Genomic DNA, 15,956 nt, shown 5'->3' with positions numbered 1-15,956 from the left:
CCAAAAATCTCTTTAAAAAAAAAAAAAAAAAAAAAAAAAAAAGTGTGGAGGGGGGGACGACTTGGTTTTTACAATAGCCAGAAATCCTTTTTTATCAAGTGATATTTAGATTCTAAAGCCTTATAGACACGCAGTCCCTCTCCAGTGAGAAGCATTGAGAACTGTTTAATCTGTCACATGCCCAGGTTGTTCCAGGGTAATTTCTCTCACTTCATAGCACAGTGTATTTTTCTTTGACCACTTAATAGGTATGTGAGTCTATTGCCAGGATCTGTTGTGAAATGTGAGGGAGAAACAAACAGTTCTTGGGAGCTTCTTGCTAGGATGAGTCACAATCTCTTAGCTCAGTTTGGGCTTTTTTGTTGTTTTATTTGGTAGTTTGTGCATGTTGGTGTGGGTGTACACGAATACTCAAGTAATGTGGTGGTCAAAGGTTGGATGTCGTTCCTCAGGAAGTATCCACTTTTCCTTTAAAAAATTATCATCGTGTGTGCTTGTGATGTGGGGCTGGAGGAGCAGGTACATGTGCCATGGTGTACACGTGGAGATCAGAGGATGCTTTGTGGAGTCAGTTTTCTTTCACCTTTACATGGGTTCTGGAGTTTAAACTCAGGTTGCCAGGCTTGGTCAGCAAGTGCCTTTACCTGCTGAGCCATTTCACTGGCTCTCTTTTTTGAGACAGGGTTTCTCATTGGCCTTGAACTTGCCAAGTAGGCTAGGCTGGCTCTTTTTGCCAACCTAGCAGTGGGATTCCAAGTGTGCACTGCTACACTCAGCTTTTTGATGTGAATTCTGAGGGTCAGACTGGAATCCCCATTCATATACAACAAGCACTTTGCCGTTTTTTATTTTGTGTGTATGTGTATAAGCAAAGTAAAAGTAAGTGTACTAGTTTTGGGAGTTGGTTCTCTGCATTATATTGAGTTCCAGGGATGAAATTCAAGTCATCATCAGGGTTGATGGCAGTTAGGTTTATTTGCTGAGCCATCTCACTGGCTCCAGTGTTTGTTTTTGAAACAGAGTCTTGCTGTGTAGCCCTGGCTGGCCTGGAACTCACTCAGGCTAGCTCAGACTTGATACAGTTCCTCCTGCCTTTGCTTTCTGTTTCCTGGGATTCCTCCCGTGCATTACCTTGCCCTACCATGTTAACATTTTGAGTGGCGTATTAAGTCCATTTGCTAGATTTATTTTTACTTATTTACTTTTTTGATCTTTTTGAGACAGAGTCTCCCTATAGCCCCAGCTGGCCTGGTACTCAACTGTGTAGACCAGGCCGGCCTCGAACTCACAGAGATCTGCCTGTCTCTGCCTCCCAAGTGCTGGGATTAAAGGTGTGCACTGCCATACGTGGCCAGATTTGTGTGTGTGTGTGTGTGTGTGTGTGTGTGTGTCTGTGTAGTCTTCCATACACAATTGTTAATACCAGTTCCCCTCCCTCCTGCCCTCCCACCCAGTGCGTGCACGCATGCGTGTGCACGCACACACACAAATCGGGTGGTTGTAATGCCTGCTTCATTCAGATGTTTTATGTAGTGTTACTTCTGCTATCAGCACTACAGTTCTAATAAATGGGCGTTTCGGTGCTATATCTCAAAACCTCGGCAGAAAGAGCTGATAAATTCAAGATGGCCATGAGCAAATCTGGCCCCTGCTGTTTTTAGTCACTGCTGGCTCTCTGATAGCTGGCCATGCTCCCTGCCTGCTGCCTTCATGTGGCCGCCTTCACTGGCTATGCATTTTTCTTGTTGCTGATATTTATCATTGTAATTGAGGCAAAAGTACAGGCTTCTTTTGAGGGTGTTATATGTTCCAGATTGTCTTGAGAACAGTATTTCCCTTGGTTGAACCCACGGCTCTGAAAATAAATGTGTTGGCATAATATCTTCCCTCTGTTATTGTGCCCTTTACATCTGAGAAGGTTTGTTTCCTTCACCGGCTTTCTGCCTGTCAGTGGTAAACCTCGAACATTCAAAATGTTTAAATTACAAAAGAGCCCCTGTGGACAAGGACGTTTTTAAAAGCCTGGCTGCTCTTATTATGAACCACTGTTTTTGAAGAAGAAATCAGAAGGCAGCAGAAATAACCTCTACCTGGGAGCGGGTCACCTGCACGGATGAGCCACTGAGGCAGCTCCTGTTGAGAGGCAGCCCCCATGCGCGTTTTCCTTGGCTGATTTCTTTGCAGTGTCTTCCCTCTCATCTCCCACTCTTGCTTCAAAGAGCACTGTGAATCAAACAACTGGAAGAAAGGGCAGCGGAATGGAATTTCTCCCTCCCTGCTGTGGTAGCTTCGAAAGCGTCAACTGTCAACTAGACGTGACCCTTTTCCTGGCAGCAGGGTGGGCATGTGTGGGATCTTCAGGTGGCAGTGGTGGGTAGTTTTTACAATAGCATGAACTGTTTTCTAATGTTGGATGGAGCTTCTTTGGGGATACTGCATAGATAGGACACCCTCTGTAATACTAAGTGCTTGGTTGTAGGCATTTTTGCCATACACAATTACTTGGAACCTTACAAAAGTTGCATAGTTGCTAGTTCATCCAGCAGTTCTGTGGTGCCGAAGAGTAAATGGTGTTTGATTTGATTCCATTCTCAGAAGATACTATAGGTTTAATTGCATAATTTTACTGTTTTTGTCCTGTTGGTTTGTTTTTGCCAAGCAAGGGATCAAACCTAGGCCGTTCTGCTGTATTCCACCTCTGACCCCAAACTTTATTTTCCCAAAGATGTTGGGTGTCATCTGCTCCTTTTGCAGAAGTGTTTGAGCCCAGAGTGAAGCGACTGAAGTTCCTGAATTTCCTCACTTCAGTGCTGCTCCCTGCCATGTAGTGGCAGCCTGGTCAGGAGCCTCCGGAAGCTTTGCTGTTGCCTGTAGGCTCCTGGACTCAGGAAGCCACACCCGCTGCTCAGGCAGCCTGTGTTGTGTGGTTATAAGCAGGCACTGCACCAGCACTCACAGCCTAGGAGTTACTGCTCCATGGCCCCCTGCCTCAGTTTGCCTCCTTCTAAAGCAGCTGTTTTTCACCAGAAATACCAGCTTTCCTCTCCTGGAGCCTCTTCTTGTAACACCTTGTTTTGGCCCTGTCATAGAATTTTGTGTCCTGGGAGGTCCTGCAGAGGCTTCTGGCTTATAATTCCAGCATTTAGCACAGTACTTGTCATGTGGTGACTACTTTTTTTTTTTAGGGGGGTGGTCTTTTTGAGACAGGGTCAACCTGTAGCCCCAGCTGGCCTGGAATTCCCTATGTAGATCAGACTAGCCCTGAACTCACAGAGATCTGCCTGTCTCTGCTTTCCAAGTGGTGGGATTAAAGGCATGTGGTGACTTCTTAATGCATGCCTCATTCATTGTTGAATGAATTTAAATGTCCTTGTGTAGACTAAGGACACGGTGTGAGTGTCAGCCCCCTAGATGGTGCTGATGTCTCAAGGTGTTTGATGCTTATCCTGTTTCGTGGTGTGAGCATTTCAAGACATGAAGAAGCAGTCCTGTGTTGAGACCGTGGCCTTTCCCACATGAAGTTAGCTTCATACATCCCCATTGAAGTATGCTAGATTTTTCACAGCTGCCGTTGGCTGGATGCACCTGCTTGATGTTGACGTGCTGGGCCTGGTTTCGCAGAGCTGTCCTGTTGGTACTTCCTATGTGTTACAAATAGGCTTACTGCTATGATCTCTGGCAGGGCCCGTACCCCTGGCATGACTGGCCACAGGTTTCTGTTGAGTCTGTGCTTGCTTTTTTATCTGTATGCCAGTATGAGCAAGGTGCTTTTGTGGTAACATCTGTCCAGCTTGTGAAGCTCTTGGGCCGTTATTCTGCACACATACTTCAGGGCTGATTTTTTACACTTGTCTTTGTGGCCCCAAGGAGTAGGAAAAGTGAATGGCTTTCCCTTAAGGTCAGGGATGTTCCTGTAGTGTAAGCTTTGTTAATGGAGTACCTTTGAAGAGGCAGCTCTTAAATTGAAAAGCATAACAGAAGGAATGCTCTTGAAGTTCTCCTCCCATCCCTGCCTTTCCGAACCTGGCATCTGCTTGCACTCTAGCTGAAAGCACTATCCAGATATGGTTTGAAGGTTTTTTGTTTGTTTGTTTTTTTGGTCTGTTTTTGAGACAGGGTCTCCCTGTAGCCACAGCTGGCCTGGATTCACTATGGAGACCAGGCTAGACTTGAACTCACAGAGGTCTGCCTGGCACGGTGGTGCACACCTTTAATTCCAGCACTTGGGAGGCAGAGGCAGGTGGATCTCTGTGAGATAGCGGCCAGCCTGGTCTACATAGTGAGTTCCAGGCCAGCTGGGGCTACAAGAGACTGTCTTAAATTTTATTCTTATTTTTTAATTATGTGTGTATGTGTGTGTTCATGTTTGTGCACCTGAGTGCGGTGCTGAGGGCTTGGCTATAGTAAGCCAAGCCACCTGGCATGGGTGCTGGGAATTGAACTTGGGTCCTCTGGAAGAGCAGCATGTGTTCTTAATTGTTGAGCCATCTCTCCAACCACCAGAAATTATTTAAACAATTATTTTAATTGTTCTGTGGTCTTAAACCCACTGTCTAGCCCAGGCAGGTCTTGACCTTGATCCTCCTACCAAAGCCTTCCAAGTGGCTGGAATTATAGGACTGTACCACCAGGATTTTTTTTTTTTAACTTTCTGAATTTGAAAAGGCATTGAAGTATTCTGTGTAACAATGTTTGAAAAGTATTTAACTTTAATCTTGCTTAACTAGCATTGGGCTGAGACATATGACCCTTCCCCTGAAGTCTTATTTTGGTTTCTAGAGATTCAGCACTCAGGCTAAGAATATGTGACAGTTCCAAGGTCAGAATGACGTAGACCAGGCTTGTTTGCTACAGGAGTAAAAAAGTTAAAAATGTCCAAACAGCTTGCTTGCTAATTTAGACAAGGGTTTTTTTTTTTAAGCTCAGGCTAGCCTTGAACACCTAGATTTGAGCAGTCCTGCTTCAACCTCCGCACAAATGAGACTATAGGCACGTGCCTCTACAGCAGGCCTAAAAGTGGTTTTAAGTGAGAATTTGTATTTGTTGTTGAAAGTGGTGTTCAGTGAGACCATGTTCCTGTTTGTGAAAGGATACTGGAGAGCCTGGGAATGGGGTGATGGTACTGAGTTGTTGGGGGCTGAGAGTTCATTTCCCTACTTTTGAGCTCCACCTGCTAGTCCTGGGAGGCAGCAGGGTACAGGAACAAAGGACCTATGTGTATTATTGTCTCCTCCACTCGAACTCTTAAGGCTGGACCTCCCATGTACACTTGGCTGTTAGGCCTCATGGGCTCCCTAAGAATGTAACAAGTGGGCTGGCTGCAAACACTATGTCTTTTGTGCTCTAGAGCCTTTGATTTTGTGTGTCATTTTAGAATCGGTGTTTTACGCCTTCAAGTGGGGTATAGGGCTCAGTGTTTTCCTTTGCAGACTGTGAGTTTCTTTTTATATTGCCACAGATCATGCATGCATTTTCAGTTGCTCCCTTTGACCAGAATTTGTCAATTGATGGAAAGATTTTAAGTGATGACTGTGCCACCCTTGGTACCCTCGGCATCATTCCTGAATCTGTCATTTTACTAAAGGTAAGTTGTTTGGGTTTTTCTTGAGATGGGGTCTCTCTCTCTCTGTAGCCTGGTAGGCCTAGAAGTCATAGAGACCCACCTGCCCCTGCCTCCCAAGTGCTGAGATTAAAGGTGTGCACCACCACACATGGTCTACTGTCAGCTTTTGCTCCCCTCTTGATTACTCAGCTCTGCAGAGACTAAGGGGGTCAACACATTGGGTCTTGTCCTCAAGAGTCATGGTAGGCTGTAGTGATGACAGGACATCATCCACTTTACCCTAAGACAATGAAGAGGTTCGCTTCCTCTAGGCCCTTTTTCTAACCCCTCTAGCTTAGTGTGTGTGCCCACAAGTAGTCAGGATAGGCAGTGCTGCCCAAAAATTTCCATTGCCACCTGATTGCTTCTGGCTTATTTTCTCCTCCAGACCATAGATCTGTTTTTCATTCTTCTCACATGGGGGTGGGGGGCTGATTGACTGTCAGCCCCAGGAACAGACACATTGGGTTCATCTGGACACATGGTTTCTGTCCACGGTTTCCATGGTACCCTCTTCCCCTTCTGCAACTGCTCAAACACACTTATTTTTAAAGGCAACCCACATGGACCACCTTTTTTTTTTTTTCTCCTTCCTTTATTTCCTTCCCTGTTTTGGTTTTTTTGTTTTTTTTTTTTTTTAATTTTTTTGAGACAGGGTCTCCCTGTAGCCCAACTGGCCTGGAACTCACTATGTAGACCAGGCTGGCCTTGAATTCACAGAGATCCGCCTGCCTCTGCCTCCCAAGTGCTGGGATTAAAGGCATGCGCCACCACGCCCAGCGTTGTTTTGAGACAGGTAGGGTCTATATAACCCAGGCTGGCCTCCCTTAGCCCCTTGAGTCCTAGGATTACAGGCATGCACCACTGTGCCTGGCTTGTTTTGTTTTGAGCTAGTAGGAGAGTCTAGCCTTTAAAAAAAGAAAAAAAGCAAACCAATCAGTGCACATCCACTTTTGTATCACTGCGACTTGCTCCCTAAGACAAGAGGACAGGTGTGAGACCTGTGTGAATAGCAGTTTTTTTTTTTTTCCGGTCTTTTTTGAGACAGGGTCCCCTTGTCCCAGCTGGCCTGGCACTCGCTATGTAGACCGGGCTGACATCGATCATCCGCCTGCCTCTGCCTCCCAAGTGCTGGGATTAAAGGCATGCGCCACCATGCTCAACTAGATCTGTTGTCTTTTTTGGGGGGGAGGAGTGGTCTTTTTGAGATGGGGTCTCCCTGTAGCCCCAGCTGGCCTAGAAAGTATGTGCCACCACGCCTGGTTTAGATCTGTCATTTTTATAAAAATCACAAAGATCTCATTGAACAGTAGGGCTTCTTAAAGTTTTCATTAAAAACAACTCTAGCCTCAGCTTCTCCCTTCTCTGGGGCAGCAGGACAGTTTAAGCATGCTGTGAATGAGGCCTTCCCTTTGTTGGCAAAAGTACAGCTTAGGGTCCCTTTCTGAAGTACTTGGGACTAGGTGTGTGGATTTGTTTGTTTTTGTTTTTTTGAGTTTGAAATATCTGCATGTATTACTGAGATGTGTTTCATACATACCTCTTGAACACCCTGGAAGAAATCTCAGTGTTCTAGCTGCAGCCCATCATAGTTTGGGTATGAAAATTTTCCACTTCAGGTATCCTGTTAAGAGCTCAGAAAGAAAATTACACATTTTGAAACATTTGCGTTTTTGAATTAAGGATGCTTAACCTGTACCTGGTGATCAAGCAAGGAAATGCGCATAAGATACAAGGATCTAGTACAAAGCTCAAGTCCCCCAGGTAGCATGATGGGATTCTTGTCTGGGTTTGGAAATTGGCTTTGGATTTAGTAGATGTTGAACATGCTTTGGAAAATGGGGTCTTCTGAGAATGCATTAGTCCAACCTCCCACTCCCCCAAGGGCCTTAGTTTGTGACTTCCCTTTTCCTCTTTTGTTTTCTCCTAGCCAAAATGACCCCCATGCCAGACAGCAGTGTGTTGTGTGGTAGAGTAGTCTTGAAGGTGTCTGACTTGGGACCTGCTTTTTGTAACTTATCCCCAAAATTCTGATGCAGTGAACTTTGGGCCTGGTGCCATGAAGCAGGCACATCCCTACCCCTGGGGTGCACAACCCTGTATTGTACCACCACCTCCCCTCTGCTGACTTTTTGCTCTTCCTGCAGCTGTGGTCTATGGAATGATAGTGCAAACCTGTTCAATTGTTGAATCCTTATTCCTCTGTCTAAACTTCTAGAACAGTCCATGTTATTAAAAGGTTTGTGCGACGGGTAGGTAGCTGCAGTTTGATTGGTCATTGGTTTCTTTGCCCTTGCAGCTTATCTCACCGTAAACATGTAGCTGTTTCAGACCTTTCCACATTCAAAGGTGTTTTTTAGGAGGCAGAAAACTACTGTCACATACAGTATGCCCTTTTTTTTGGGGGGGGGGTTAAGGGACCTAGATCTATAGTTGATGGGACACCTGTCAAATCAGGACATGGCTCTCCTGCCCTGGGCCAACTGAACGTATAGGCATAACCACTTCTGAACCAGGCTCCTAATGGAGCCGCGCTGCTGCTGGCCCTCAGGGAAGCAAGCTTGTGCTCAAATAGGTCCCTTTCTTCCAAACAAAAACAAAAATCCCTCAGTAGACCATGAATATCACTTTGCTATCCTGAGGCTGGGGCTGAGTAGAAGGGCTTAACTGAGCTCTCTGTAGCACAGGGCACTACTTTATGAATTTATAGCAGTGTCAGTACTGGACGTGAGCCAGGCTTTAGGATAATTTGTGACCGGCCCCCTCTTTCCTCAGCCCCTTGTGGCTCTGAATTGTTTCCGTTTGTTCTAGGCTGATGAACCAATCGTAGACTACGCTGCAATGGATGATGTCATGCAAGGTAAAGACAAATTTCTTTCAGGACCTGGTGATGAGCTTGTAAAGGATATGGGATTGTAGGTAAAAGCTGTAGTGTCCTGGGTTTTACTTTTAACCTTGAAAAAACCTGTTATGTGCTCTTAAAGTAGAATCTCCCATTATTTGTCATAAAATAAGGGAACGGGTTAGGAAATGGAGCAAGGAGAGCAGTAATTGTTTATTAACCCGAGGAACCTGGAGTAAAGGTAAGCCTTGGGGTAGAAGTCTAGAGGAAGCCTGGCTCACTCAGATGGCAGCTGGTCCTCATGGAGGAACAGGAGGCCCTGCAGCTCCAAGGGTGGGTGCACCTGGTGCCTATGAGCAGGAATTTGGTTGGAAGCCTGTGAGAAGCAGCCAGACAGATCTCCACCCTGCTGCGAGTCCTTGCCACTCACTCCCATCACATCTGTGTCACCCCTGCTCTACCAGGTACCTCAGATGGCAATTAGAGTAGGTGTTTCAGCAGTTGGAAGAAACCATACTAAAGGGCTGGTAATGTGACCTGTTTCCATGCAAACAGGAAAATCCTGTGCCCATCTCAACCCCCCCACCCCCACCCACCAAATCCCTGACTCCTGGGCCTCTACTTGAATTCTGGCAGCTCAGTACCAGGGAATTCCTTTCCAAAGAAACTAGCCAATACGTGAAAATAACCTCCCAATGGAAAGGGAGCTGGTTCATCTCCCAGGACCCCCCTGTGACCCCATTGCTGTCTACTGACAGTTTTGCAGCATCTCATGCCTCATAGGTTCAGTGGGCAGCCAGAGCCACAAGAAAGTTAAGGACTAAGACTGAAACCAAGAGATGTTGTTCAACAAACTAAGAATGAATATCCTATGAAGCAAAAGAAAGCTTAAAAATGACCTGCAAATAGCTGGGCATTGGAGGTATCTGCCTGCAATACCAGCACTTGGGAAACTGAGGCAGGAGAATTGTGAACTCAAGGCGAGTCAGAAATGACCTACAAATAATAGAGAAAATGGGCAGATGATAGCTAGGCCATGTATTAAAGGGACATTTCCAGAACAGGAAAGAATCTATAAGAATAAAAGCTGATTCACCAAGAGCTTGATAAAATCAATGAACAACTAGGGGTGCCCGTCTTAGCACATGGAGTTGGGAAGGAAAAACAGCAGTGCTTAGGATACCCCAAGGGAACGAGAGTTCCAGTCCTGACTTCTACAGACTTACAGACAGACTGATTCTACCCACGTGCCTGATGGCTCTTAAACCCCTGGAAGGCATCAAAAGTTTATCTCCCAGTGTGCTGTGTGGGGATGAACTCTTCTTAAACAAGGGGGTGTTAGAAGAAGAAAGTTGTCAGTGTCTTGGTAAGGAAGGATCAGCCGTAGGTCAGGACAGTGAAGAGAGATTTCAGAACCTGCGCTCTGTGGCAGGCAGTGTGTACACTGGTCTAGGTTGGTGGTTTGAACATGGACTTTGGGAGCAGCTGTCAGCAAGGCATGATGGAAGTGATAGCAACTGCCTTGAACAGGTTACAGGTTTTTAAGGATTTATGGTTGAATTGGACCTAGGTGCAGAGATAATGAAAGAACTAATTAATACAGGAGGTGCCATGCACAGAAGACAGATCACACAGGCAGTAATCCAGGGTTTACCAGTGGCAGCTGGGGAGACAAACTGAGCATTAATAAGTACCACTCAAAGGAGGCCAGGGGTGGGGCAGGTGGTAGAAGAGCTAAATTTTTGCTTCATTAGGGAAGTTAATCTAATAGTGGACAAGATCATGAAAAGCAGTAAAAACACCTTATTTAGAAATAAAGAAATTTGTTGGGTTTGGTGGTGCATGCCTTTGATCCCCACAGAGGCAGGTGGATCTCTTGACATGGAGGTCCACTTAGTCTAAGTGAATTCCAGGGTAGCCAGGGCGTGGTGGTGCACATCTTTGATCCTAGCACTTGGGAGGCAGAGGCAGGCCGATAAATAAATAAAAATAAGGGGCTGGAGAGATGACTCAGCCGTTTAAGAGTACTAACTTCTCTAGCAGGGGGCCCGGGTTCGAGTCCCAGCACCCACATGGCAACTAACAACCATCCTTAACTCTGGTTCCAGAGGATCCAACACCGTCTTCTGGTCTCCTTGGGCATGCACAAACATAGTGCACTTACATACATGCAGACAATGTAATCATACACATAGATAAAAAAAATAAAATATTTGAAAATAAGATTAAAGAAGGGAACTGAGCCAGGTATAGTGGCTTATGCCTATAATTCTGGCATTTGGAAGTCTGAGATAGGAGGATTGCCACAAGTTACAGGCCAACCTGGGTTGCAGTGTGAGATCCTATGGGGGGTGGGATTAAATACCAGAAAAATCTGCTTGGAAGGCTCACAGTGGCTTCTAGAATGTGGGCATGGCAGGAGGAGAGAAGAGACAGCCCCCAGTGGTCAGCCATGTGGTCTGCAGACGTCCCTCTAGTGTTTGACTTTAAAGGGTGGGCATGTGTCTTTGAATGCTCATCACCAGATTTGTGCCATCCATAAGTTCAAAAGGAACTGATCCAGGTGACTGAGGCAATTAAAAGTTATTTTAAACTTTTCATCCTGAGGCATTGATGTGCTGTTGCTAACTGACATGTCAGTCTTTTCAATCTGGAATTCTTTTCTTTCTGCAGTCTGTATGCCAGAAGAAGGGTTTAAAGGTAAGGTACATTTGTCATGCTTCCTTCATGAATGTCAGAGCCATACTACAATTCTTTATTAAAGCGAAGGCTATAATTTGATTTTAAAATTTAATCCAACCCGAGTCTTATGACTGGAATTAATTTGAGCTGAAAGCATTTCTATTTCAGCTTCTTCATTATCATTTTGGGCACTGAGGCCTCAGATTGAGCCTGTGCAACAGAACTCATTCTGCCAGACGTCCATCAAGTGTCTTCCCCTTTGCCTTTCATGGGAGGGTGGGAAATGAGCTAGTGGCATTTCTAGATTTATATTTAACCTGCCAGTTCCTCCTATCAGTTCATCGCAACAGAGCAGCTAGTATGTGACTGGTAAGAATTAGTAGTGGGAGAATTTGCAGAATTCCATCAGGTCATTGAAAAGGTTTCAGTAATTATGAAGAATCCAGATGTTTGGATTCTTGAGGTAGAGACCTGGTGCTCTCTTTACCTTCTTGGCCACTGAGCTGTGCACACCAACACGTTGATCCACCAAACTCGGACCCTTGACATTTGGCAGATGCAACGGTTGCCTTGGTGATTATCTGCTGTCCACTCCGTGGCAGGTTGTGATTGTATCAGGGAATGAGATTGAGTGAAATACCAGCAGTTCCTTGCTGGGACAGATGAGTGACAGAGCTCCTGGCCTAAGTGCAGCCTTCCTCCCTGGGAGACTTTGTTGTTTGCATGTTAGTGCCACAGAGGAAGGAACTCCTGGTGTGATCTAAACAAGACAAAGCTAAAGAATTCCCTTGTGGAGCGAAAGTATTGATCAAACCTAATTAACTTGGGTGAACCATGTGCATAGGAAACTCACGACTGTCAGCCAGAATGTGCTGTAGCTGAGAGCTTGGAGCTTGCTGGTATTTTGTCTTAAATCTTCAGTGCTGGGGGCTCCTGTGCTCATTTATTAGATTGGATAGTCCCCACTAATGATGCAGTCCTGCCAAGCAGAGCACACAGATGCGTCTGTTTTAGCTCCAACCATCCCTCCATGTGTGTTTTTTTCCTCAGGTACGGGTCTGCTTGGACATTAATCTTTGACCACTTGCTGACTGCTAAGAAATGACCAGAAGGGAAGAGGAATTTGACATGTTAGGGCATTAAATAATAAAGAAAAGGTGGATTTAAGAATGAAACCATTACCTGGCTCTTCCAAAAGGCAAAAATACATTCAAAAGTGACTGTCCCAAATGCCTTATGTCAAATAAAGCAGATTGCACTGATGGACATCAGACTTGAAGGAAATGTTTCAGATTTTCTATTTAAGGGGGGTGGTGGGAGGGAGAGGGCAAGGAAGGACTGAGCAAGCTGGGTAGCAGTAAGAGGAAATCATGTTTACATACGAGATTTATAGCCACGGGAGGGAGTAAAGTTCTGATTGTTTTCTGACGGAGTGTCATACCAGACGCCCTGGTCCATAGCGGATTTGTATCACAGTACATGGGACCGCATCCTGCTCTGAACTCAAAAGTGATTATGTTTAGAGACGTGACCTGCTTACTGATACCTGTCTTTGACTCATACTCACCTTTCAATAAAGCATGAAAATGAAGAACTTGCCGGCGTGGAAAGTGTCTTCAGAGCTCCATCCCTCTCCAGGTCGGCTGCTGCCTTGCCCCCTGCTTGCAGCCTGGGTCCTTCAGTGCTGGGTAGAGGGGCACCTGTATGCCTTCCTCATCAAGCCAGGAATGTGTTTCTATTTGGGCTTCAAAGGTTTCCTGCCTCTGTGCGTGTCACAAACGAAAGGGGAATGTTTATTGCGTGTATAGCAGTTCCTTCCAGTTCTGCTGTTACCCAAATGCACATTTGAAAAACAAGATCACCTTGCCAGAAGACTGTAAGCCGGACAGAAGCCCGATGTGATATGCAAGGTTTTTATAGAATTTGTTTTTTCCATTCTCCAAGTCCATTCTTTGGATCTCAATTCTCTTTGTGAAAGCGTTCTTCTGATGTGCCCTGGCTTTGAAAAGTGGGGACAAAACAGTCTGTGACAGGGTGTGCTGTCTTCTCCAACTCAGGATTACTGTTAGTAGCAACTAATAGTCAAAGCAGAGTTCTTAGGACTAGGGAAAGGGTTTTTAATGGAACTTCAGACTGGAGTTTTGGTTTTTTTTCTTGCTGTCTTCTCCGTTGACTGTGTATGTATATGTTTGTGGCTGAGATGCTGATGCAGGCATTTCTGTTACATATTTTTGACCTCAAGTTTGTGCCAGGCTTTTTTTTTTTTTAAATCTGCACTTAAATAATGGATAAGAGAGGCCAATTTCGACTTGAGAGCCAGTAACTTTAGCAGCATCTTTTGAATAGCTTTATAACAGAATACTTAGAGCTGTTTGGTCAGAGTCTGGTGTAGCGTCTGTGTTTGCACTGTATTGAGGTTTGTGTGCTGGAGGAGGTGGAGTTTAATGAGCCGGTGCAGGGGAGGGAGCGCTGTACACCTTCCTCAAAAACCACCCTAGGAGCAGGAGGGAGTGCTGTTCTGCCTTGGATGGGCACAGGGACTTGAAGTCACCCTGATTTCCAGATCTGTCATGTACTGAGCCTCACACAAAGGAGCTCACTCTTTCCCAAGGCCAAGGTACATAAAAGTTCACTAAGAGTTTCCTTACAAAGAAGCCCAGGGATTGTGGCAAAGCACTTGCCCAGCACAAAGCACTGGTTGAACCTCAGCACCATTAAAAAAGGGGAAAAAATAGCCAGGCTTGGTGGCGCACGCCTTTAATCCCAGCACTCGGAAGGCAGAGGCAGGCGGATCTCTGTGAGTTCAAGGCCAGCCTGGTCTACATAGTGAGTTCCAGGACAGCTGGGGCTACAGGGAGACGCTGCTTCAAAAAGACAAATAAATGAATAAACAAAAAGGGGGGAAAAAGGCAGTACAAAGAGCCTTACTGGCCACGCGTGAGGGTTTTTCTTCAGAGGCTTGATATAAACAAGCCAATATTTCTAGAAATCTGATTGTTCCAAGCTGCAGTTGATGCCACTTTTAAAGTTTGTTACTTGGGTGTCCTTATTTTCTTTACATAATGATAAAAATGATAACCTTTAAATCTTCCAAGCTGGTACCTTTGCCCTATGGGATGCAGGTGGGTTGGGCCCAGAATAAGCAAAGGGGATGGCCCCTCTTCCACCCTGACAACCGTCCTGAGTCTTCCAGTGCCACTCAAACTGCAAAGCTGTTTTGGAACTGCAGGAGCTCAGAGCAGCAGAGCCCACAGCCACTTCTATGCACAGAGAAGCTTGGGTCCCTGAGCTTGGGCTTCTTTTCGACCTGCAGATGACAAGGCAAATGACATTGAATGTGCTTGTGTACTTAATGGCTGCTGTGTTCCTATTTACTGCATATGGTGTCCAATAGTCTTCTGGGCTGGGGCTACCTTAAATAGACTATTCTGGGTCCCAATGTTGTGTGTGTGTGTGTATGTGTGTCCATGTATACACTTTGCATTAATCCATATTTTGAAGCTTCCCCTTTGTGTATATTTTTCTTTTTCAAGACAAGGTCTTGTATAACCAAGGCTGGCCTCATACTATGTAGCCAAGGATAACCTTGAACTTCTGGTCTTCCTATCACCGCTTCCCAGCCACTATGGCAGGTGCTGAGGCTCAAATCCAGGGCTTCGAGCATGCTAGATAAGCATTCTGCTTACTGACCTCCATCCTCAGCTCTCCTCTGTATATTTTTGATCATTCTTTAATCTCAAGCAAATGTGTAGAGTCCCCATATTCTGAAAAAATAATAATTGCCATTACTGGACATATAGGCTGTGATTTAATGTCTTCGTTTCCCCAGGGAAAACTTTCTTTTCTGTATTTATGAACTTTATTGTTTAGAATCACTGTTACTTTTCTGCCAAATTAAAGACGTGTGTCTCTTTGTTTCCACAGAACTGCAATCCAGAGTGAGTCTTTTGTCCTTTGACCTGTCAGGTGGTCTGTGGTCACAGATCTGATCAATTATAGTCATCAGCAGACATTGATGCTTGGGTTGTTCAGCCTGCTTTCAGTACCCAAGGAACAGTCTGCCTTTCCTGTCCATGACTGGCTGGGGTGGGTCACCGAGTGTTCAAGTGTGGTCTGGGTATAGGGTGTGAGGACAGAGTGCAGGCTGGCTGGAGGGTTATTGGTCAGGGATCTGATTGTTGCCAACATTAGAACCCTTTTATACATTAAATGACAAACATTAGCATTGTGAAAGAGTAGGTGCCACTTTGAAGCACCAGTTCCTGAGAGCAGTGCATTCTGGAGGTCAAGAGCAGCTCTCCATCCCAGACGTCCTAGTCTTTGATGGTGGAGGAGGTATCTAGCCCTCCAGGTGGCTGGCACAGGTGTAGGGTCTCACCTGGCTTTTCGGGTATTCCACTATTTATTTTGTGACTATGGAAAGCCACTGATTCCAGCTTTGCCTGTGTCTCATCTCTGAGCAACAGTATCCATGTTTACCCTGCCACCCCGAGAACTGAATGGTCATGAATACTGTTGGGAAAGTGCTTTATCAGAAGGGCTTGCTGAGGGAATGTGGGGTCTTTGCTTTGTCTGCAAGTGTCCACAGTTAAGTCTTGAAGCCACCCAGCCAAGTTTCCTGCTCCCCCTTCTCCAAGAACTTGTGCTGGAAACCCTACCTAAATCTTCTGTTTTGATCCATAAGGATCTCCAGAGGCAGTAGCCAAGCAACAGGCCCACTAGGTCCTTGTGTATCTGTGGGGTCATGTGGAAAGGTATTTGAAACATGATTAGAATTTGTGTGGAAGACTTAACACCTTTGTGATGGACAGTTCCTGCTCCAGAAGATCA

General features: G+C 45.5%; 1 protein-coding gene across 9 annotated transcripts in view; it reads left to right on the top strand.

The window, feature by feature from the left end:
- Usp48 (ubiquitin specific peptidase 48) overlaps positions 1–15,049 on the top strand; it is a 95,274-nt gene extending 80,225 nt beyond the window's left edge. For all 9 annotated transcript variants that reach the window (XM_008838631.3, XM_029566194.1, XM_029566193.1 and 6 more), the window contains 4 exons: positions 5,459–5,584; positions 8,414–8,462; positions 11,118–11,144; positions 12,177–15,049. In XM_008838631.3, coding sequence (XP_008836853.1) covers positions 5,459–5,584; positions 8,414–8,462; positions 11,118–11,144; positions 12,177–12,199 — 225 coding nt within the window. In that variant the 3' untranslated portion in view covers positions 12,200–15,049. The remainder of the gene's footprint in view (positions 1–5,458; positions 5,585–8,413; positions 8,463–11,117; positions 11,145–12,176) is intronic.
- The last annotated feature ends 907 nt before the right edge of the window (positions 15,050–15,956 follow it).

Source organism: Nannospalax galili, unplaced genomic scaffold (genome assembly GCF_000622305.1).
Source record: "Nannospalax galili isolate Female #2095 unplaced genomic scaffold, S.galili_v1.0 scaffold2019, whole genome shotgun sequence".
In the NCBI taxonomy this organism is placed as follows: Eukaryota; Metazoa; Chordata; class Mammalia; order Rodentia; family Spalacidae; genus Nannospalax; species Nannospalax galili.
Note: the sequence above shows the minus strand (reverse complement) of the source record. Positions and strands in the feature narration are given on the sequence as shown.